We start from the raw sequence: 22,274 nt of genomic DNA, 5'->3' as shown, positions 1-22,274 counted from the left end.
AATCAAAACTTTATAATTCGGAAATGGTTGAATTTATGTGTATTACGATTATTGTTTAAAATTGAAGGAAAAATTGAAATATGCAATAATATACAGGGGGTTGTATTTAAAAAAAAACTAAATTTTAATGAGCCACAACTTTATGACCGACCCTGTATACTTAAATTTACTACTAGCTACTAGACAGTTAAAAACCCTATAACTTTCGTATTTAACTTATTGCGGTACCTTCTATATTTTATCTAATAATCGACCGTTCCCATATATTTCAGCGACCCTGTATTTTCTTCTTACCGTTTTTTAAACAATTTCAAAATAATCGAATTATATCACTTCGAAAATTAAATAAAATTTATTTTGTTTAAATTTTGAGAGCTACTGCATTTGTGTTTCTCTATTGTCCCTTCCTCTAAAAAACATCTTCTCTAGGCAGTCTTTGGACAACTTCGAATTGATGGTTATTGAGTCAGTCGCTCTTATGGCTGCTTGACTATCTGATAAGATGGCTATTTCATATTTCCGATCTAAGATAAGTTATACGCATTTTTCGATACCGTAGATTTCTCCCTGAAGGATGCAGGGGTAGGTATACATTGGTTCTGAGTATTTAGTTTTCGGCCCAAATATTCCTATCCCTGTTCTTGTTTTGGTTTTGGAAGCATCGGTATACTCACTTACTGCCATTACTCGCTGACGAGTATTTGACACGCATCAGAAGATGGTTTCGCAAGGCGTTTTCTTTCATAACCTTTTCTGTGACTGAATAGTCCGATACGTGATGTTATCTCTCTTGCGCACGCCGGAAATTCAAAAATCTCATTACTTTGTTGTCTCTTTACTTTTTGGTTGTCGTTGTTGACTGAGCATACGATGCTTCTCCATTGCGTTCTATTGTGCGCCGATGTTTCTTCCCACCGATTCTGCATGTTTATCCCCTTTAAGTTTTCATGGAAAATATCCTTGTACCTTTTGAGTTATCCACCCAGTTTCCATTGACCCTCTACAAGTTCACCGTAAAGTAGATATTTCGGTAGGTGGTTTTCTTGCATCCTGCATACGTGGCCAGCCCATCTTAAGCGGGATTTAGTAACCACTACCTCAGCGCTCTCGCAGCAGGCTTTTTCAAGGACTGATACGTTTGAGACATGGTAGTACCATTCAACTCTTAACAATTATTGTCTTAGGTGTCTCTGTTGCAACTTGTTTAATGCGTTCGTGTGTCGGCGGTAAGGCACCCAGGTTTCGCTAAGTCATGATTGTAGAAAACCCCTCTTTTAATTTTCAGAATGCTCTTAAGGCGATGATAATTCTGTGCTGAGTTTCAGAGTCGACATTGGCCTTTTGCGAAATCAAACTGCCGCGCCGAGGTAATCAAATTCCGCTACATATTCCAATAGTTCTTCTCAAATGCTCAGCTTAAAGTTTCAGCTTCAGCTGTTCAGCTTCAGCTTAAAGCTCAAAGCCTCGTATGCCCAGGTATATGTGTTTCTTGTATCGTTATACCAAGTTATGGTATACCGTTCCACCGTTCCATTGATGGTCAATCCACTGGGAGTTAGAGAAGTGGAATTTTCTTTTTGAGGATGTTCCAAGCTCCTGAGCTGACAATTCACCCAGTACTATTTCCGTCAATGACCTTTCTAATAATCATTATCGCATTGGCATATCTAGCAATAACAAGGCGCAGTGGTTTTAGGTCTAGAATAACCTCCACTGCTGCTGTTAGGCAGATTCTCAAGGCCCTTGTGATGCAGTTGCCAGTCTCTGAATTTTGCACAGGTTTTCCCTTGTACGTTCCTTTAGTTTTCTAAAACACCCTGTATATTCGCTATATTTAATTTCGATAATTAAAAAAAAATAATTGTAAAAAAGACAATAATAAAAAGTAATCATATTAGCATCATATACCCAATTAAGTTTATCAATGAAGATGTCAAGGTAAGCCCTGGGACATTTTCCTTCGAATATCATTTTCCGAGATGGCACATTGCGCAACGGCAAGGACGCGAAGACAGACTTAATCGTGGCCAACATATCATGAAGCTCACCTTTACTCAAAGAAAACGGCTATAGGAGAGTACCATTTAAATATGCCAAGAAACACATTTTTTCGTGAATAATGAACACTTTATCGGCGATATTTATAGAGTTTTATAGTGGGAGAGAGGAAGACACTTATTAATAATTGTATAAATAGTCAACTGAGGAAGAAAATGTCACATCTTTTTATACGTCATTGCAAGCGGTTGTGCAAATAATCACAATGAAATTTGTAAGTGCATTGCAGGTTTTTAAAAATCAATAAATCAATTTGCTAAAATTTAAATTAGTTATTTTTGCTGAAAACATTGACATATTTTGTATTATTTTAAGATTGTATTACTTGCATTGGGATTGACAGCTGTGTTTGCTGCTCCTCAGCAAAGCTCGAGGGATGCAACGATTGTGAAATATGAAGCCGATAATGATGGATTTAGCGGATATAAGTTTAAGTAAGTACAAGATTGGTTGTGTATATCAGTATTATTATCAACATAAACTAGTGAAGTATTAACATATTACACATTTCTTTCGTTATCTATAAAAACACTTTTTGACAATCAATTGTACACTTAGTTAACTTTCGTCAGAATGACAGCCGTGTATATTTATAGATATTGGTCAAACAATTTGTGATGTGGAGAAATGTGTCTTGCACTATTATTCTGAACTCCACTTCTCAAAAAACCTGATTGCTTGATGTATAATATGGGAAAACACAAACTACTTTTTACCATTAAAAACTAAACACCCTGTAGTAAAAGTGAATGGTAAAAAAGTAGCTTTAGTAGATTTCGGTTTATATGTCAATATCTGCTTTAAAAAAATGCAAACTTTAAAAAGATGTGTTTTTATAGCATTTCTATTTTTTTTTAAATTTTATTAACAATAATTCAAAACAACATATTATTTTGTCAGTAGCTTAAATTAAAATCTAACAATTAAAATTAACCACAGCCATCTGGTTTTGGCAGACATTTTTGGTTTAAATCATAAATCGTATAGTTTTTTGATGATGTTCCTCCAAATTAAACTAGACACATCTGATATTGTAGCTGTCCACAAATAAGGTTCCCAATGTACACATTTAAACTTAAACTTGTTAAATTAATTCATCATTTTATTCGGAAAGGCATTGAAATGTACTTTTTTCTACAAACGTCAAAAAATGACAAGGTTCGCGAATTGATAGCAATGTGCGAAGTGACCCTTTTTTCATGTTCCTACGTTACCATGACACGGTACGTGAAGTAATGCGCGAAATGCCTATTTCGCACACTGCTTGTAAATTATATGGGATTTGGGAATTTTGATTTTTGGAAAATGAAGAACTAAATCATAATTAATTATTTATTTCGATAATTAACTAAATAATTTTTTTAAAAATGTCCGATTAAATGAATATCACCGAAACTAAAGTTCCAAAAAATTCGTAATATATCTAGAAATTCATTTACCCACTAGTAGTTATAAAAAGCATTTTTGGTAAATTCTGTCTCTAATAGTTTCTGAAAAATAAAATTAATTTTTTTAAAAAGGTCCGATTAAATGAATATCACCGAAACTAAAGTTCCAAAAAAATTCGTAATATATCTAGAAATTCATTTACCCACTAGTAGTTATAAAAAGCATTTTTGGTAAATTCTGTCTCTAATACTTTCTGAAAAATAAAATTATTTTTTTTAAAAAGGTCCGATTAAATGAATATCACCGAAACTAAAGTTCCAAAAAAATTCGTAATATATCTAGAAATTCATTTACCCACTAGTAATTATAAAAAGCATTTTTGGTAAACTCTGTCTCTAATAGTTTCTGAAAAATAAAATTAATTTTTTTAAAAAGGTCCGATTAAATGTATATCTCCGAAAGTAAAGTTCCGAAAAAATTCGTAATAAATCTACAAATTCATTTACCCGCTAGTAGTTATAAAAAGCATTTTTGGTAAACTCTGTCTCTAATAGTTTCTGAAAAATAAAATTAATTTTTTTAAAAATGTCCGATTAAATGAATATCTCCGAAACTAAAGTTTCAAAAAAATTCGTAATATATCTAGAAATTCATTTACCCACTAGTAGTTATAAAAAGCATTTTTGGTAAACTCTGTCTCTAATAGTTTCTGAAAAATAAAATTAATTTTTTTAAAAAGGTCCGATATAACTACTAGTGGGTAAATGAATTTCTAGATATATTAATAGAATCGAATATTAGTTTATAAACGAATAACAAATATCAAACTTAACACTAATACATATTCTAGTTATTATTTACAATATTAACATTAATAGTACAACCAGTACAGGAACCAATATTTAATCCCAAACTGGATAGTTCTGATTTTGCCTGAGATATGGGGGTTTTGGAATTTGAGACACTATCCAGTTTTGATGTAGAGGTACTTGATCCCGGTATTTGGCTCTCTAAAATTTTATTTGATATTTGAGTTTTATTGTTGATAAAATCCTCGACGTATCCCTCGCCTACTGTCGAAGATTTCCATCCTCCGAAACTAACGAGCACAAACGTATAATTTTGAAAGGAGTAATTATTATTACTGTTTCCAATTTATTTCCATAGTTACAGTGACATGTTAATCACGCTTTTTTTTTCGAAACAATAATATAATAATACTAATTTTTAGGGATATGCCGATTTTAATGTTTGTAGAAAAAATGTTCTTTGCAACTCGTGCGCGAACTACTTTGGTGATCTCGACAAAATTTCTTTTTTGAGGATGTTCGGCTACGCCTCGTTAAAAAATTCAAGTATTGATCGCCAAAGTAGCACTTCGCGCACTAGATAAAAAAATAACTATTTACTCGTATTTTCCCTACATTCTGTAAAATAGAGAAATTCTGCTGAATTATTAAAACTTATGTGATACCGCTATTGGGTTATTATAGGTAGACTTATTATACCCTGTCAAAGATTTCAATCTTATGTAATGGATTAAAGTGACGCTTTAGTAAATTTATTACATTATTTTATATTACCCATGTTTAAAGTAGATAATTTATTGAATGACACAAAGCAAGTATTGTATTTTGACGATATACCATTACGCAAAATTATTAAAGCCATTGTTCCCTTAAGATCATACTTTATAAAAGAAGATAGCTAGTATTTTAAGCCGAAGACACGCCATCAGCCATAATCGACAATATTTTACAATCCATTTCTAAATAATCCAAGTGCTTTAGCAATTTGTGCTTCCGAGAATACATGACACATATTTTAACTAATACCTAAAGAAAACAAAAAGGAAGTAACTATGACCCATAAACCAAAAACTTTTTTGTATACCTATTTGAGTTATCGAAAAGCATTTTACAGGTTTTAAAAATGTATATGCTTTCAAAAAATATATTTGTTTTGGTTATGTTTAATTACATAAAACAAAGTTAACATGAGACAAATTCTAAAACAATAATTTTCACAAAAAGGCTGGTTTTCTGCCGCTGAAATGGAAATTTAAACAATATTAATTATTGTTTTTATTCAGTCACCAATTTCCATCCAAATATTGACGTTACTTCATAAACCATTTGGAAGACATCTAAATAAAAATGAAACTTCTCAACTCTGTATCTCCGAAACTAAGCATTTTAGGACATATATTTACACGAACTTTTTTACTTACTTTTATCTGCAGAATATGCTGTCCAAGTTTCCGGCATACAGTTCGGACCTCCCTGTATATCTTAATGTCGTTGACATTTCAAGTAAACATATCAGGGAGTCTCCAAACATTCGTGAAATTCTTTTCTTAATCGAATACCCAGGAGAAAAAATTGTCAGTTCTCCATATTGTTTTCCGTGACAGGATGAACCGAGAGAACAATATAATTTACATCCTATTTCTCACTGACATTTTCCGATAATAATCATTGAAATAATTCGAAGCTCGGATTATAAAACACAGCTTTAATAACATTCTAATTCTTAATGTCAAACACCAAGTATATTGAATATAAATAAATGTGGTTAATTATGTGTAATGGTCGATACAGGATGTGATATTTTCTTGTAATACATATTGATATTTTATAGGGTTTTACACAAGCCGTTCACTAAGACTTTTTAAACTCCAAGTTAAAAACAAATCCATATATTTCAGTTTAAAGGCACATCGTGATGCACTTTCTATCAATTCCATTTTAACAAAAAGTTGCTACCAATTTGTAATTTTTTTAAATAGAACCACCTATACATTTTATGTCTTGAATCCTAGGAAAAATCGCCTTTATCGTAACGCCTCCTAAATCGTACTTCTTCAATATCTGGTTTATAATAATTGGAATGGCGAGATTAGTGATGTAAAGGGTAATATTACCGGTAATTTTGGTAATATTACACAATATAACCGCAAGATTGATAACTTTGGAAATATTTTGTTTTTTTCCGCTCTACTCTTTCCCTTTTTTGGTGAAATCAAGATGGGGCTGCTTTGTTTCTTGTTTAAGAAGCTTTTTGGACACCAAACACTCATTAAAAGGCTAAGCAGTCGATGTTAGCCCAGCTATTTCTGATGTTATTTCATCAAACACAGTAAGCCCTCTGCTTTGTAACGAATTTTTTGCTTGAACAAGCAACTTATGATTTGGTTAAGCCAATCTCTAAGTGGATAATGATTTTTGAAGCTAATGGGCCAACAATCTCAAAAGTTTTTATCTGCTTTTTTGAAATAAGGTCTATGATATGTAGCAAAGTATCAGATTAATCCGTTGCTAGGTCGAAAAACAAGGAATGGTGTGCAATTCTGGAAAAAGGGGTCAGTAAATGTTTAAAACCTGCTCATCTCTCTTATTTTTATTGCCCATAATTATAATTTACTAAATGAAGAAGAACATCCAAGAATGGGCGATGCTATTGAGAAAGAAATAGAAGAAGAAGATATCGATTTTGAAGTAATAAACTTGACCCAATTAACGGAAAGAGAAAGGAGAACCATATGATAAAATTGAGAATGATTTACCATTTCCTTAAAAAACGTTCTTATCTTTAATGTCTTACAGTTAATGCATCACAGAAACCGTGCAGTTCGATACAAGAAACATTATCAGAAATTACACGTCGAGGTATTCTAATTCCAGCTAGTTGAGATAGTTCGGATTTATACCTATTCCAGACCTGCAATATTTCTGTAGAAGGAGTTTCATCCCAAGATATATTAGATTCCCAGAGTTTTTGTAGAAGACATTTTGCTAATAGAATAACTGGGGAAATTATAATAGGGTCATATATTCTACTAATTTCGGAAAGTATATTCCGTTTAGTACATTGGCGATCAACTGGATTAAAAGAATAAGTAAACTCGTCAGATTTTGGACACCATTTTAGACCTAAAACTTTAATGAACGAAGGTTCTTGTTTGTCAAAGCTACAAGACATTTTTGTGCATCAGAAGGAGGAATATGGCTTAGCAAATCAGGTTGATTACTTACAGTTTGAAATAAGAAAAATAATGTTATTTATAAAGCTGTTTTTTACAAATTACGTAATATTACTGGTAATATTACCGATTTATAAATTACCGGTATTTTTTCATCACTAGGCGAGATACCTTGTATATTTGTTGAGCCATAAAACGATGTTATTATTGACAAAAATACACGTTGAGTAGATATAGTTATTTAACTCAAATTATAATTTTGGGAAATACCTTGCATAAGTAACACGAGTTCTGGAAGAAAAAATAAATATCAAAGATTTTTGGTGTCTACCGGGTGCGTCTCAAAAGTGGCTCACCCCTATAGCTTTTTTATTTCTTCAGATAAAACAACGATATTTGGTATGTTAGTATATGACATAAATTGGGATGGATTGACGTATTCAATTGTTTTCGGTCACTTCCGGTTTCACCGGAAATTTTAATGAACGAATCGTAAGAGTTGATTCATTATGAGAAATTGAATTGCGTGATTCAATTCACGAAAAACAATCGTAATGCCCATCAATAGTAACCGTAATATATTTACATTGGGGTGTCATCCTGTGCTTGCATAGTAAATTTGATTTGGTGTGCTGCATGGGATAGTATCAACATAATTACAGTACTTCAGATTTAGGATTACTGCAATACTTTATATCTAGCTGCAAAAAGCATCAGTCATAGTAACAGCTCTGTATTGTTTAAAATTTCTTGTACAACTTTAAGATACTGCACTAAAGAAAGTATATATAATACCGTACCCAACCCAAGTTCCTTTTAAATATGCATTGTCATTATTCAGATCACATTAATAAGTTCGTAAACTTTTCGCAGACCCTAGATCATTCGCATTATCTCGCACCCATCTGAACTTTCTTCTATTGTTAGATCCTATCTTATAATATCATCACTATCGGCGTGTTATTTTCCGCTAACGGTTATATGTCATTGGCACATCCTGTAACGGAGCGCCTGCCGTGGATGAACAAACGAAAGTGGTTTCAAGGTCACATCCTAGTTACCTTGATTCCACTACTGCGGTTCATCTTCACTTTCGCTTTCATTAGATAACGGTCGCTGCCCAGACAGATCTCCTAGCAGAAATAAATAAGGATTTTTTTATAATTTTTGTATATTCCATTATTGTTAATCGTGTTGCTACCATTAACTATATCTGCTCCCTTTGCTGCCAATAAATACTAAAGCATGTATCTTTTTATCTGTTTTTATTATTTTTGTATCATATTTGGACTTTCCTTTTTAAAATCTGGAAAACACAATCCAGTATATATCAGGAATATATTTAAAATATTTCTCATTGAGTATACCGGGTGCGTCTCAAAAGTGACTCACCCTTATAACTTCAGTTAGTATATGACATCAATTAGGATTGATTGATGTATTCAATTGTTTTTGGACTGGTTACAATTTTTGAATGACAAGAAAGTGACACTCTGAATAGTATACCATATCATATGTCAACTTTTGACATTTTGTCATTTTCAAAATTAACACAGGCGACAGAAACACATTTATATAAATTTAAATCTTTAAAACTACAGGTTCTTGTATTTTATTTATAAATATAGAAAGAGACAAGATAGATTGATTATCCTTGACATAAATAAAATCATCAGATAAATTCAATAATGTTTACTAATGAGATGGCGCTAAACATGTTAAAAATTCTACATTAACTTAAGTTTTATTTTATTTTAAATATAAATAAGCATAGTTTAATAATTAATTCAGTACTTGCTTCATCATGCTATAATATTCTAAAAATTAAGCAAGATATTATGTTATCCATGTTTTTGAGGATTATTTGGGGAAAACACTTTATTTTGAATTGTAGACTTTAGATGATTTTTGAATGTTAAAACCGTTAGAAGACGATGATTAAAACTGATATGATAAGTTTAATCATTTTGACGTTATGATTAGTTCTAATATTCTGCTAATAGTGAAATACACTTTTAGAATCTACAATAAAGTGTTTTGAAGGGAACCTAAGTTGTCTTTATGAACAAAAAATGCTTAAAATATTATGATGTCTTTAATCTTTAATATACACTTTGTCCCCGGATTGACTTTACAAGAGGAAAAACTTTTTTATTATTTACATTTTGAGAAAAATGCATTTTCGTAAAATTTTTAGCTTGTTCTAAAATGGCTAATCTGGTTTATACTTTTCCATACCTTTTTAGAGAAAATTTAAAAAACATGAAAATGTACTTGACTTTTCTAAAATTTAAAAGGCGTTCCTAATGTTATACCATTCCGAATTCATTCTTTGATAGATTGTTATTATTAGAATTTTAATTCACATAATATTTTTTGCTGTTTTAATATGTTAAAGAAGCACAAAATTTATTTAGTTCAATGCTACGGAAAGGGTCATTGTAGTTATCGGAAAATGTAATAGTTTAACATCAGAAAAAAATATGACATTAATCAAAATTAATAAGAACCATGATATTACCATTTTTTAGAATTAGAATTTAGAATGAGTGGGAGGGGGGTTAATCACTTCGACCTTACAGATCCATTGTGTCCCCCTTTCTTGAATCATAACTCATCATACAGTCCCAGGGCTTTGACAAAAGCCAGTATCTGGGATGGTTTTATAGAGGGTAGTTCTCCATCTCCAATGATATTACCATAGAAACGCCTTTCGATTTTTAGGACTTTGAAAAAATTCAACCATATTTTCATGTTTTTTTTTAATCGCGGGTACTTATCGATTGTATCGCGGGTACTCAAAAACTAGCTAAGTCGACAGGCATGTAATGAAGTCTGTGGCAAAATCATATTATTATATGAAACGTGTCTATTGCGTAATTAACATACGTAGAGAAAAATACAGCAATTCCTATTCGGGACGAGAGATTTACATACATTATTGCATAACACTGTTTATTACTCTTTTAGAATATACTAGAGGAGGGCATGTATTTAATACTCATCTTCCAATGCGTTTTATCGCTTTCTAGCATCTGTACGTTTCTGCTATCAACCATCTTAAAAATTCTTCTATTTTATAATCATATTTATATGTATTTTGTTTATATCTAATATGTGCCTTGATAGTCAAGATGGTTTAAAATAGAATAAAAATATTAACAGTACATTACGTTTCCTGATTATTTTAAAAAATAAAGTTTATTTTACTCTCGAAAGTTCGAAAAATATGGCAAGACAAAAACATATCAAAACACTTTAAAAAGAGGCTAGTTCACTGCCTAGTCTAGTACCTACTTCCTATACTAATGTATGGCTCCTTCCGACGATGAGACAATCAGAAATAAAAAAAATGACGCAACTGAAATGTACGTAATGCTCAGAATTCCCTGGACTGCACGACGAACCAATGAATCTATAATCCAAGAACTGACCATCACAGAACGTCTCTCAACTTCTATACAGTCAGGCTTAAATATTTCGGTCACGTTATGAGGAGGGATCCTGATGATCCTGTCATAGTAATGGATAGATACCGATAGAACTTTTTTATTTTTTAGAAAAAATGATTGACGTATTCAATTATTTTCGGTCACTTCCTGTTTCACCGGAAATAACTACAACTTTTAAACGGTACACTCGTATTTTTTACTTGACTGGATAGAAAATTACATCATATGTCAATTTTTGACATTCTCAATTTATAGAAAAATAATATCTTAAATTTCAATCTAGAGTGTCATGGTTGTGTCAAAATCACTAATTTTTAATGAAGGAGACTTGAAAAAACATATTTGATTGTCTACGTTTTTAAGCATAACTCTATTTTTTCAAATGGAACTAGGGTGGCTTATTAGTTTATTTGGGAAAAGCATATTTTTCAAGAATAATTTGGTAAATACTTGGTATTTGAACTCAAAGTGTCATTATATTTATTATCGTGATACCCTAGTTTAAAATTTAGTTTGCAATTTACTTAAGGGAAAATGTCAAATGTTGACATATGACATATGATATATCTGTCATTCTATTCAGAATATCTTTTTCTATCAAATAAAGTAAAAAAAACCGAGAGTGGTCCATTTAAAAACAAAAGTTTTTGCCATGTAAATGGAATCTAAGTCGACTGCTAGAATAAAATGACAACAGCCAATAACTATCCGTCTATATTTATTCACTGTTTTAATAGAAACAAATATATTGCAGTGACATAAGTCTTCTGAACATGCATAATCAACACACGGATGCGTAGATATCTCTTTAAGTATTTGCATAAGATTACATAAAAAGATTCAAGTCCCTAATAACATTCATAAAATATATTTACCTACAAGAAGATGCTAATTCCTATGCTCGTTCCTATGGCCTGTCACGCCACTAGATTAACCTAATCTAACTTAAAATATCTACAAACATTTCTGATACTCAAGCATACTTTTGTTATTATTGTAATAATTGTTTCTGATTTGATAATATTATAAAAATAGCTTATAAAGAAAGTAATAGGCAACAAACAATATTCTTCATAAAATTTAACTTTGTTAAAAGACTCTATTAAATACTTGCACACAGGGCGATCTAGTGTTCCGAGAATACATATCAAGTAGTTTTTGAAATGATTAATTTTAAACTTTTTTTGGGCCTTTAAAGCTCTACTAAAATGTTTCAAAAGTGAGTCCATTTAATTCCAAATTCACTACGCAAAAGTACGTGTGCTGCCAAAATATAATTTTACTGACAAGTGACTGCCAATGACTACAAAGAAGACTGCCTATGTCTGTCATATAATTATAGTCGACTGATGCCAACGACTGCCAGCGACTGCCAAGGAAATGTGAGACAACATAAACCAAAACTAGCCGTTTAATTTTTCTTCACTATAAAATGGAGCACCTTGCCTTTTACGAAAAAAAAATCGATTTTTATTTATGAATTGCCAGTTGTTCATCAAACAGTTCAGTAATCAATAATATATGAAAATAACAAATATAGTGACACAGATATCATAGTAAGTAGTATACACTATGTTATATGTAACAATAATTATTATTTTGACCAAAATCAGCATAAGAATTAATAAAATAAAACACTAATTCACCATAATACACCAAAACACTTTACTTTTAAACATTGGACGTGTGTTTCGCTAACCATGTTAGCATCATCAGCAAAACTCGTAATAAATTCCTTGAAATAATAATTTCTGAATATTTTTTAAAACGTAACTCGCTAAGGAAAAAAATATTGTTTTGTACACGACGATAAAATTGCATTATTGTCTCCCAAAATTAATTCACTCGCGATTTCATCGCTCGTGAATTAATCTCTTCGGTCGACGATGAAATACCGTTTTATCGTCTTATATAAAAAATAACTATTAATGGCCTATTTTGCTAAACTAAATAACAGATTCAACACAATTGTTTTTTGTTTTAGCTTTGAAACATCCGATGGAGTATCCAGATCGGAAACTGGCGAATTAAAGAACGCAGGAACTGACAATGAGGCTCTAGTCATGCGCGGTACCATTTCTTGGATTGGAGCTGACGGTACTCCTTACACCATCGAATTTATAGCTGATGAAAACGGGTTCCAACCAAAAGGAGCACATTTTCCTAAATAATTTTCTATGTATACTGTATATCTTGTAAATAAAGCTATAAAAATATGTTTTAGGAAATTTTCTTATTTTTTTACGAAATAAAGTTATTAAGAACATAGCGCCCAGAGGCGCCGTAAAAATACCGTCTATTACTTAAATTCTACATAAAATATTCATTATTTATATAGGTAAGTATGTTTGTAATACATAGTTGTTTTTTGTAGTTTAAAATGTGTGTCTAGGGAAAATTCACAACTCAGATTTTTTTTTTTTGATTTACTTTAATTTGTAAACTATTTCAAGACAAACATAAACATTTTTTATAATAAAAATCAGAAAATCTATTTTTTTGCATCACTTACAAATATCTTTGTTCCAGAAATGTGCTATCCTGAACATTTACCACCCTATAACCACATATAACATAATATGTTGTCCCATAGATAAATGCAACAAGTTTAGAATGGAAAGTGCCCATAAGGACAATGTAAATTTAAACACTATTTGGCGTTATTCTTGCAACGGTCGCGACCCAAAGCTTTTGAAAATTCAGAGCGGTTAGGCTTTTTCCGGAATTATATCGCCAAATGTTATTAATTCAAATTTATTATTATTTTCCTTTAATTTTTATTTAATTTTATAAATAAAATACGGTGTGTTGCATACAAGAAACTTTATTTTATTTAAGGACATGTATGAAATACCTATGAAACATTGGAAACCGACGTTATGCCACGATCCACGATGGTTTTTGCAGTTCACATCACAGCTTTTTAAGTTTTTAATGCCACTTTTTCACAATTATCACGGCTTTGAGTAAATAAAACTTAAATTAAACTCACAAGACACACAGCAATACTAATAATTACTTTGAAAATGGACGCTTTAAACACTTTTCGGAATTTTTTCAATGAGAGCGGTTTAGATTTTGAAAGATTTTATAATTTTTAAAGATTCTGACTTCGACAAGAGATATGGACAAGAGAAAATTATTTCCGTTTTTGTTTGCGGTTGTTCTTAGCAACCGCTATAGCCGCGCCAGATCGCGTACAACGGTCGCGACCCAAAACAATTTCGCGACCGAAAATTTTGACGGGCATTCTAATCTAAGTTTATTTCCTTTATCTATGGATGGCCTGTCCTATAAAATAAATCAAACGCTGGTAATAATTATTAATAATGTCAAGTAACTTACACTTTAAAAAGATATTTGATTTAACGTAATTGCCGCTCTCTACTAAGCCGATGGCACATTAATTCCAATTTCAGAGTAAAAATCTACACAGAGCTTACGTTCTTATGCTTAGTTTGGGGAGGTGATAATAGATGGCTTTGCCAGTCAAACTTAATAAATTTTTTTTTAGTTGTCTGTCTCTAATTACAAATTACAAATTGGGTTCTACAGAATATACATATATCTTAAAAGTATATAAAAATATTTAGTAATTATATATATATATTAACATAATAATTCAAAATAATTGTGTTTGCATGGAATATGAAAAAATTAGAGGGATTGTAATAATTTCTTGACATTATGGTGGCGACTTCTTTTTGTAAGAAAACAATCTTAAATGAAAAAAAAAATCACCTAGCGTCTAGCCACAGAATATACATATACGCTATTCTGTGGTCTAGCGTTTATAATAAATTTGATTGCCTTAAGGTACCGTATGGTCGAAAAAAAAACGGCGTCCAGTTGGCTAGGAAATGAGGATCAATGATATTTCCCATATAAATTTGCATATAAAATGACAGCGATTTTCATTTCATAAATATCAAAAATTTAGTCAAGACCAAGACAAAGACCAGTTATGCTCATCACTAAATATGAATAACTTGATAAATATACAGGGTGCCAATTTGAAAAGGAACAACATTTAATATTGCGTATATGTACCTTCGTAAAAATATTTATGCCTTTTTATTTATTTCAAGTATTTTATAACAGTAAAATATAGGGAGTTACATTTTTAAAAGTGAAGAAAAATACATTTGCTTTTGAGGAGGGGAAAAATCTTGCATAAAACACCGTTGGGTAGTGTCGGATTCCTACCCGACTAAAAAAACCCTTCTCGCATTCCAACGCTCTATCCAGTTGGAAACCGCTTGCGCATTACTTCAGCTGGAAGGCTGAAGAAAAATACTATGTGTGCTCTATTTACCTGTGCAAAAAAAACATAGCCGGCCAAAAATTCGTAAAATAAATGGCAAATAATAATTATTATTTTTACACACAACACGGCCCGTCCATAATTCAATCCCAGCATCTTTTATCTTCGTCTCTTCAACCTTCAACCTTCTCGCCCCTCTCTTTCTCACAGGATTGATTGTTGATCGGGCCGGGAATCCGCGAGCTTGCGACGTTACTAATTGACATCTTGATAGAAACTGCAGACCTGCCGCCTCTTTTGCGTGTTTGTAATGGACACAAATCGAAAAAAACGCTTCAAACGGTCAAATCGCAAAAAGCGCTTTAGACGCAAAAAACGCTAAACGCTAAAACGCTTCCTGTGTGGCCGTGGGCTAAAGTTTGTTTAAATCGGCTCACCTAAACCAGAGTTATCCTTATTTTAATAAAAGCAAGTTTAACCTTCCCCCACCACTTTATTCAGATCAAAATACGGTATACCACAAAAATTTCAAATTTCTTGATGATTAAAATAGTAATATTTAATATAATAATTCCTCTTCACGTGCAAATTTTTGAGAAAAATCCTGTTTTCTGATTGGCCATCACAGATACGTCCTCTAGCGGACATTTTTCGAATTTGAAACTAATTTTCAGGAATTTCTCTTGGCCGATTTACTTATTACAATTTTTTTCCCAAGTTTCTGAGATACAGCCGGCGTCCATTCTTAGTTAGCCACCCGTTATACTTACTTTAATACAGATTATATCGTAATCGTAAATCGTACAGGGTGTTTAAGATGTAATTTTAAAATGTAAAGTAATTTTTTCGTTTCTTTTAATGGAATACGCTGTATACAGGGTATTTTATAAGTCGTATAAAAATTTCAGGATGTGACTCCTCATACGTTTTTAAGAATAAAAACTTTTATAGAAACATAGGGCGTAAAGTAATTCGTTTCTGATCTACAGGATGTTTTCTATAAATGGACACTTAACCAAATACCCTAAGTTATTTTATTAAATGGCTTTTATACAAGATAAATCACAGAATATTCTTTATATGTATATCTGGGCCTAAACTAAAATTTCCGTTCCAATTTACCTACGGTGTTTCTGTTTCGATTTGAAATATCATAAAGCCGCTACACTCAATTTCAATTATCAAGAATAAAAGGCTGTTTCTTTCACAGATCATGTAATTCGTGAATATTATCAACCTTTCAAAAAAAACATTGATTTAAAAGTTTCACATTTTAATAATGACGTTTAATTTTTTCTCATGTACCCTACCTTATTGTTGCTAATTTATTTTTTACTGAAAAACTAATAAATTTACTGTAATTATCTACCGTTCCCGTAAGTTATTTATGGGAATCGTTATTAAACTTTTGATTTCAGTACATTTTTTTATAAAGGTTTCTGATAATTGTTAATAAGAACTTAATAAGAATGGATAATATTTATAGTATATATTTCTTTCTGGCAAGGTTAAACTTAATAATTATTTTTGTAAATGGCAGTTTAATTTTTTCAGATTATAGTGTTTTGTTTCATGTTTTCTAGTATTGACTAATGATCAAGTGCAATTTGATTACCTTAGTTTATTAAGACTTTCATCCTTGTAGTTAACTCTAATTGAAAAAAGGAGACATGTCTGGTTACAGCATCTACAACAAACCTGCTTAATTATAAAATTGATGACTAATGGAATGTTTATGTTTATTGATTTTATTTGGAATAATTTATGTATATCTGATAAAATTTTCCAAAAATGAAGAACAAATTTTAAATTTGGATAAAGGCTACTTAAATTGGAATTTACCCGTTATAACCTAATATGTACTTAAAATAACTATTGTACATTAAATCAAATTAAAACTTGACCCAAAAAGTTATATAGGGTGAGACAAAATTAATATTGCACATTGGCATCTTTTAAAATCAAGTTAATCTTTTATTTTAAATGGTACACCCAGTATATTATTCCAATATTCAATGGGGAATTCATGGCTCTTCAAAATACTATTAAGGTTGCCTATCCGTCAAACAAAGATTTTCAAAGATATTTTCATTTTTATGATTTAGTGTCAGTAGATCTTTATTATTTGATAAAGTTTAGGTGGCTGTGATATGCATGACGATACTTCAACATAGCTGTCAAATTAGTTCAACATAACTACTAGTTATAAAAAGTTTAGCGCTTTCAGTTTGTTTTTAAGATAGCTGGTTAGTTTAAAATCAGCCATAACATCAATTTTATCCGTACTACTTTGATTTAAATGATTACCAAAATTTATCTTATAAAAAATACTGGACAAATTTGGCCCAGTGGCATAAATAAAAAAGAATATTTTTCTTCATCCTCAAGTGTTTGTTTATAGCCATTACTTATAAATATGACGAGTTACTTCCTTGTATTTTTTTTTCATTCAAAAATGCGCATCTTCGCTTCCTATTTAATTTTGACGCATAAATTTATTTAGTAAATAAAATCAGATATTTATTTAGCTAACGCAAAAATATATATATGATAATTAAGTCACTTCATAAAAATATTAGCTGTGACCTTACGATGAAAATTAAATATTACTAAAGTGTGCGATAATTAAAAGAATATTTTCCGATTATGATAGATAGATCTACGTAATTATTAAAACTGTTAGCGTATATATCCACAGAAGATATATCTTATTTGTTTGGTAAAAACCATTTTTGTTTTTTTTCTGGTATCTACACCAGGGTTGCTACCTTTTGTATTTGAAAAATCGGGACAGCACTGGTGCAACGTTTTTTCTTAAATGGAAAATGTTATGTGCCCATCGGATTTTGAAAGAAAATTTTATGCCTTTTTGCGTTAATGTAAAAAAAAACATTGGAAATTTATAAATAATTATATAAAAATAAAAAGATGAAAACAAAATTAGTAAACTATCAACTAAAACTAAAACAACTAGAACAAAGCAAAATGAAAACACTAAATCACCACAATACACCAAAACACTTTTACTTTTACACTGGACGCGCGTTTCGCTAACCGTGTTAGCATCTTTTAACCATGTTAGCATCATCAGCAGATGATTATAAACTAAAGTACAATCTACAAGTTGAGCGTTTATATACTCGCTCAGTGGGCACCGAGTGGGCGTGGCAAAATCTAGCCAACCGAGTCAGAGCCTACTGAGCGTAACAGTTAGATTTCCGCCACTAGAGTAGTTGGAATAAAGAACTTGAAGGAATTGGACCGTTGACTCTGTTCATACTATCTTTACATTTATTAATTCTGATGCTTTCATATGCATCAGAGATAAAGAGCATTGTATAGATCTTAATAATTTAAAATTAATTAAACAAGTCTCAAATTACAGGCAATTAGATGCATATGAAAGCATCAATCAATGACCAGAATTTTCGAAACACCCTGTATACATTTTTAAAAAGTCTTAAAATAAATAAAAAAAACAAAATAAAATATACGTGTTTAAGCGTTTTTTCGGAAACTTGACCGTTTTTTAAATAAAAAATATTGTAATATTTGAGGGGTGGTTTCACCCCCTTGAAACTTGAATTTCGAAACATCCCTTCTTATCGAACCTCTACACCCTAGAATCAACCTGTATGCCAAAATTGAGCTTCTTACGTTGAGTGGTTTGACCAGGATCGGGATTAATCAGTGAGTCAGTCACTTAAGGATTTTATATATTAGTATAGATTGTTAGAGCTTGCTGAGAAACACTTGATAAATACGTGTAATGACGTAAGTATCTAAGTAGAAAATTCAAACCATATCGTCAATTAATGGTTATTTCCTTTTTTGGTGAATGTGCCTAAAGGTAAAAATTTACGATACTTCAATGAAATACTACAACTGTGTTGCGTAGAATTAATGCTGATGTACGATTAACGCTCACGCTCAGCAATGAAATTAAAAAAAAATCTTTGGCACGACTATTGTTATGAGATAAGCTTGTTAATTAATATAGGTGTATCTTCAAGACCAACAACGTCAGCTTTTAATGACGTATTCTAAAACAACCAGATTTTGTGCGGTGTATAATGTTTATGATTTAATTCACACAAACACCGTACTAGGCGTCATTACTTTGCCCGTACTCTTCTTTAATTTTTAATGGCGCTTACTCCCAGCTGGTCTTAAGAGGGTTGAGAGAAAATTTATTTTTCTGTTGAGTAAAAATGATTTTTAAATAGCACACTAGATTAAAACTTATAGTCTGTCCAACGACAAGATCCTTGACAGTGATAGATGTGTCTCTCATTTTAATTTCAAAGTAGTTTATTTTATTTTACAAAAAAAAAGTTGGTACAACTGGAACGCATAGCAGAAAATTAATATATTTAAAATTTGACTGATAAGTGATTACTTCAAAATAATGTGAAAAAAAACTGTATAAAACTGAAAAAATGTAATCGAGTTGTTTTATTAAAAAAAACGGTATGTGTTAATACAAAACAAACAAGAACAAAACACCACTTACCAAAAAAAATATAAAAAAGAACTAGGTATTTCTTACCTTCAAGCTTCAAAAAACTTATCAATATAACTTATGTACAAATACATATTTGTAATATTCTACAGGAATAAATAAAACAACATAAATAAAACAAACTATTTTATTAATAATAATACTAACCAAATTTTATACCTTTAAAGGTTGATTAATTAACTTTAATCTTAATTTTATGAAACCAGTGCCTTTTGACATTATTTTTCTGCAGTACTAAAATCCATTATTGACCTATCCTATCGTGTTATGTCGATATTTTACAGAGCTACTCCAGTAGTATACGTTTAGTACGATCCTTGTAGCATATACGAGATGCACTTATCTTCGACGAGATGGTATACAAACTTTATTGAAGATAACTTTATTGGTGCATAAGACTTTCTGCCTGGGCAGCGAGTATTAACTATAAACTGTGCTCTGGATCTACAGTTAATTTTCCTACGATTTTTCCTCCACTTGACTTCAAAAGACACAAAACACACGTAATAACACGAATCAAAATGCATCATCTTCCAAAACGCAGGGTATTTGACAAAAGTTGTCACAAAATTATAAATTATAACCTATAATTTGGCAAGACTTTGACAAACGTCAAAAATCTAAAGGCGAGTTCATACGTATCGGCGTCCGTTTGTCGTTTATCATATCATATCATCGTTCCGTCAAACCAATAAAATTGAAAGATATCTTCCAAAACGCAGATACATATTTGACATAAGTTGACAGAAAATTATAACTTATAATTTGGCAAGACTTTGACAAGTCTCAAAAATCTAAAGGCGAGGTCATACGTATCGGCGTCCGTTTGTCGTTCATCGTTCCGTCCAAAGGCTCCGCCAAACCAATAAAATTGAAATATGATCTGTCATTTTTGAAATAAACCAATAAAACTGGTTAAAAACAACAAGAGGCGACGTATGACGGATTTATATTTAAACCCATCCATAGTTAACTTAAAAAATATTAGAAACTTTTTTTAGTAAAATAAATAGATTGGTATGGGACGTCATCTGCTTTTGTTCTGTCATCGTCTGTCGAAATCTTACCTGAGAAAAAAAAACAGAGTATACTTGACTAGTTTAAAATTCGAGAAAAAACAATTTTTTGGAAATATATTTGTGTGTCTGGACAAATCACTGACAAGGTGCTTTCCCTTTGGATTTAACGCAGAGTTGTTTACAAAACTAAACCTTACCTTAATCCTGACGTAATATTTTCTCAGCTATTTTAAATTGAACACCCTGTATTTGAAACTGAAGACCCTGGATTGAAATGAATATAAGTCAAAAGTTAAAAACCAAAAAAAATATTAGATGGACATTTGATATTACGTTGTCTTTGGCGAAATTTGCCATATAAATTTTCTAATTTATTGACTTCTTTCATGCAATATATTTAATATTTTATGATAAACAAAAGTAATAAAAATTTAAGTTTTAACATATAAGAACATATAAAATAGGTATATTTTTCTTGAATTTTAATAAATTAATATTAATAACAGTATATAGTCTGTGAAACGATTCAGGGAAGATTTCGACTATATTATTGTCCATATTTTATAAATATAATAGCTCCGGTATATAGCGTTTAACGCCTTTGGAGTGGCAAGGTACAGCTTGCCATGCTAGAGCCGTTCGGTATACAAGGAAAGGTAATGTGGCTAGTACTATACGCTTTAACCGTCTTCTATTACCTCAGGATTATGAATCCTAAGTACTCAGTTAAAGCCTAGTCGACCTAGGTACCCAAACTATTTTATTAAAAATAGTCGGCTGCTGAACTGCCGGCTGTAGGATATATTTTAAATTATATATTAAATTATATTAATCATAAATATCCCAAAAATAGGACAAATGCCGTGACCAGAAAAAAGTCCTCAATAAACTATATTTTTAATTTCTGATTGTCTATAATTTTCAGTTTCACTTTAATTAAAATTAAAAACCAAGAAAACTCTTTTCCAGCCAACTTTCTGATAAAAAAGTTCTTTAGTTCCTACTTTTTGAAAATTCTGGGTATATACCAGGTATACATATACCCAAATTTCTTTATTATACCCATTTGCTATTTAGCCACTACTAATCACTGAGTGTCACTCTTAAAAAGAGAGCTGAGCACATTTCAAAAATGTTTTTAAAATATTTTATTATTGATTTTTTACTATTTCATTTAATAAAGCATTTTTTACATATTAGTTAATTTTTATTCATAGTTGTTATTTATATGCTTAACTAATTATAATAATACTGCCACTTCTGACTTATGTTTTATTTTAGACATGAGTTAGATTTTTTCCATGATTAGATTAGGTAAATCCGGCATGACATTAGTTGTCTAATTTCTGCTTTTAAATCAGTTAAAAATGGGATAACCCAAAATATATAGTAACGTGATAAAACAATTATTAGATGATAATGCAAATAAATATCCTAAAAATCGTCATGAATATTTTTTGGTATATTTGTAAACAAATCAATGTCAAATGTTTAATAATCCACATTAACACTTTTGGAATAAGTTTAAAAAACACAAATATGAAATTTGAGTTTTAAATACTGAATTTATTTTTATGGAGCAAAGTAT

The 22,274-nt window shown here is 30.9% G+C and overlaps 1 protein-coding gene across 1 annotated transcript; it reads left to right on the top strand.

The window, feature by feature from the left end:
* The first annotated feature begins 2,205 nt into the window (after positions 1-2,205).
* On the top strand, positions 2,206-13,101 carry LOC115875432 (endocuticle structural protein SgAbd-6-like). Its single transcript, XM_030890888.1, has 3 exons — positions 2,206-2,272; positions 2,374-2,492; positions 12,866-13,101. Exons 1-3 carry the CDS (start codon positions 2,264-2,266, stop codon positions 13,050-13,052), a joined length of 315 nt encoding a protein of 104 aa, XP_030746748.1. The 5' UTR covers positions 2,206-2,263; the 3' UTR covers positions 13,053-13,101.
* The last annotated feature ends 9,173 nt before the right edge of the window (positions 13,102-22,274 follow it).

Source organism: Sitophilus oryzae, unplaced genomic scaffold, assembly GCF_002938485.1.
Source record: "Sitophilus oryzae breed Bouriz unplaced genomic scaffold, Soryzae_2.0 scaffold_1387_pilon_pilon, whole genome shotgun sequence".
Lineage (NCBI taxonomy): Eukaryota > Metazoa > Arthropoda > Insecta > Coleoptera > Curculionidae > Sitophilus > Sitophilus oryzae.
This window is presented reverse-complemented; position numbering and strand designations above follow the sequence as displayed.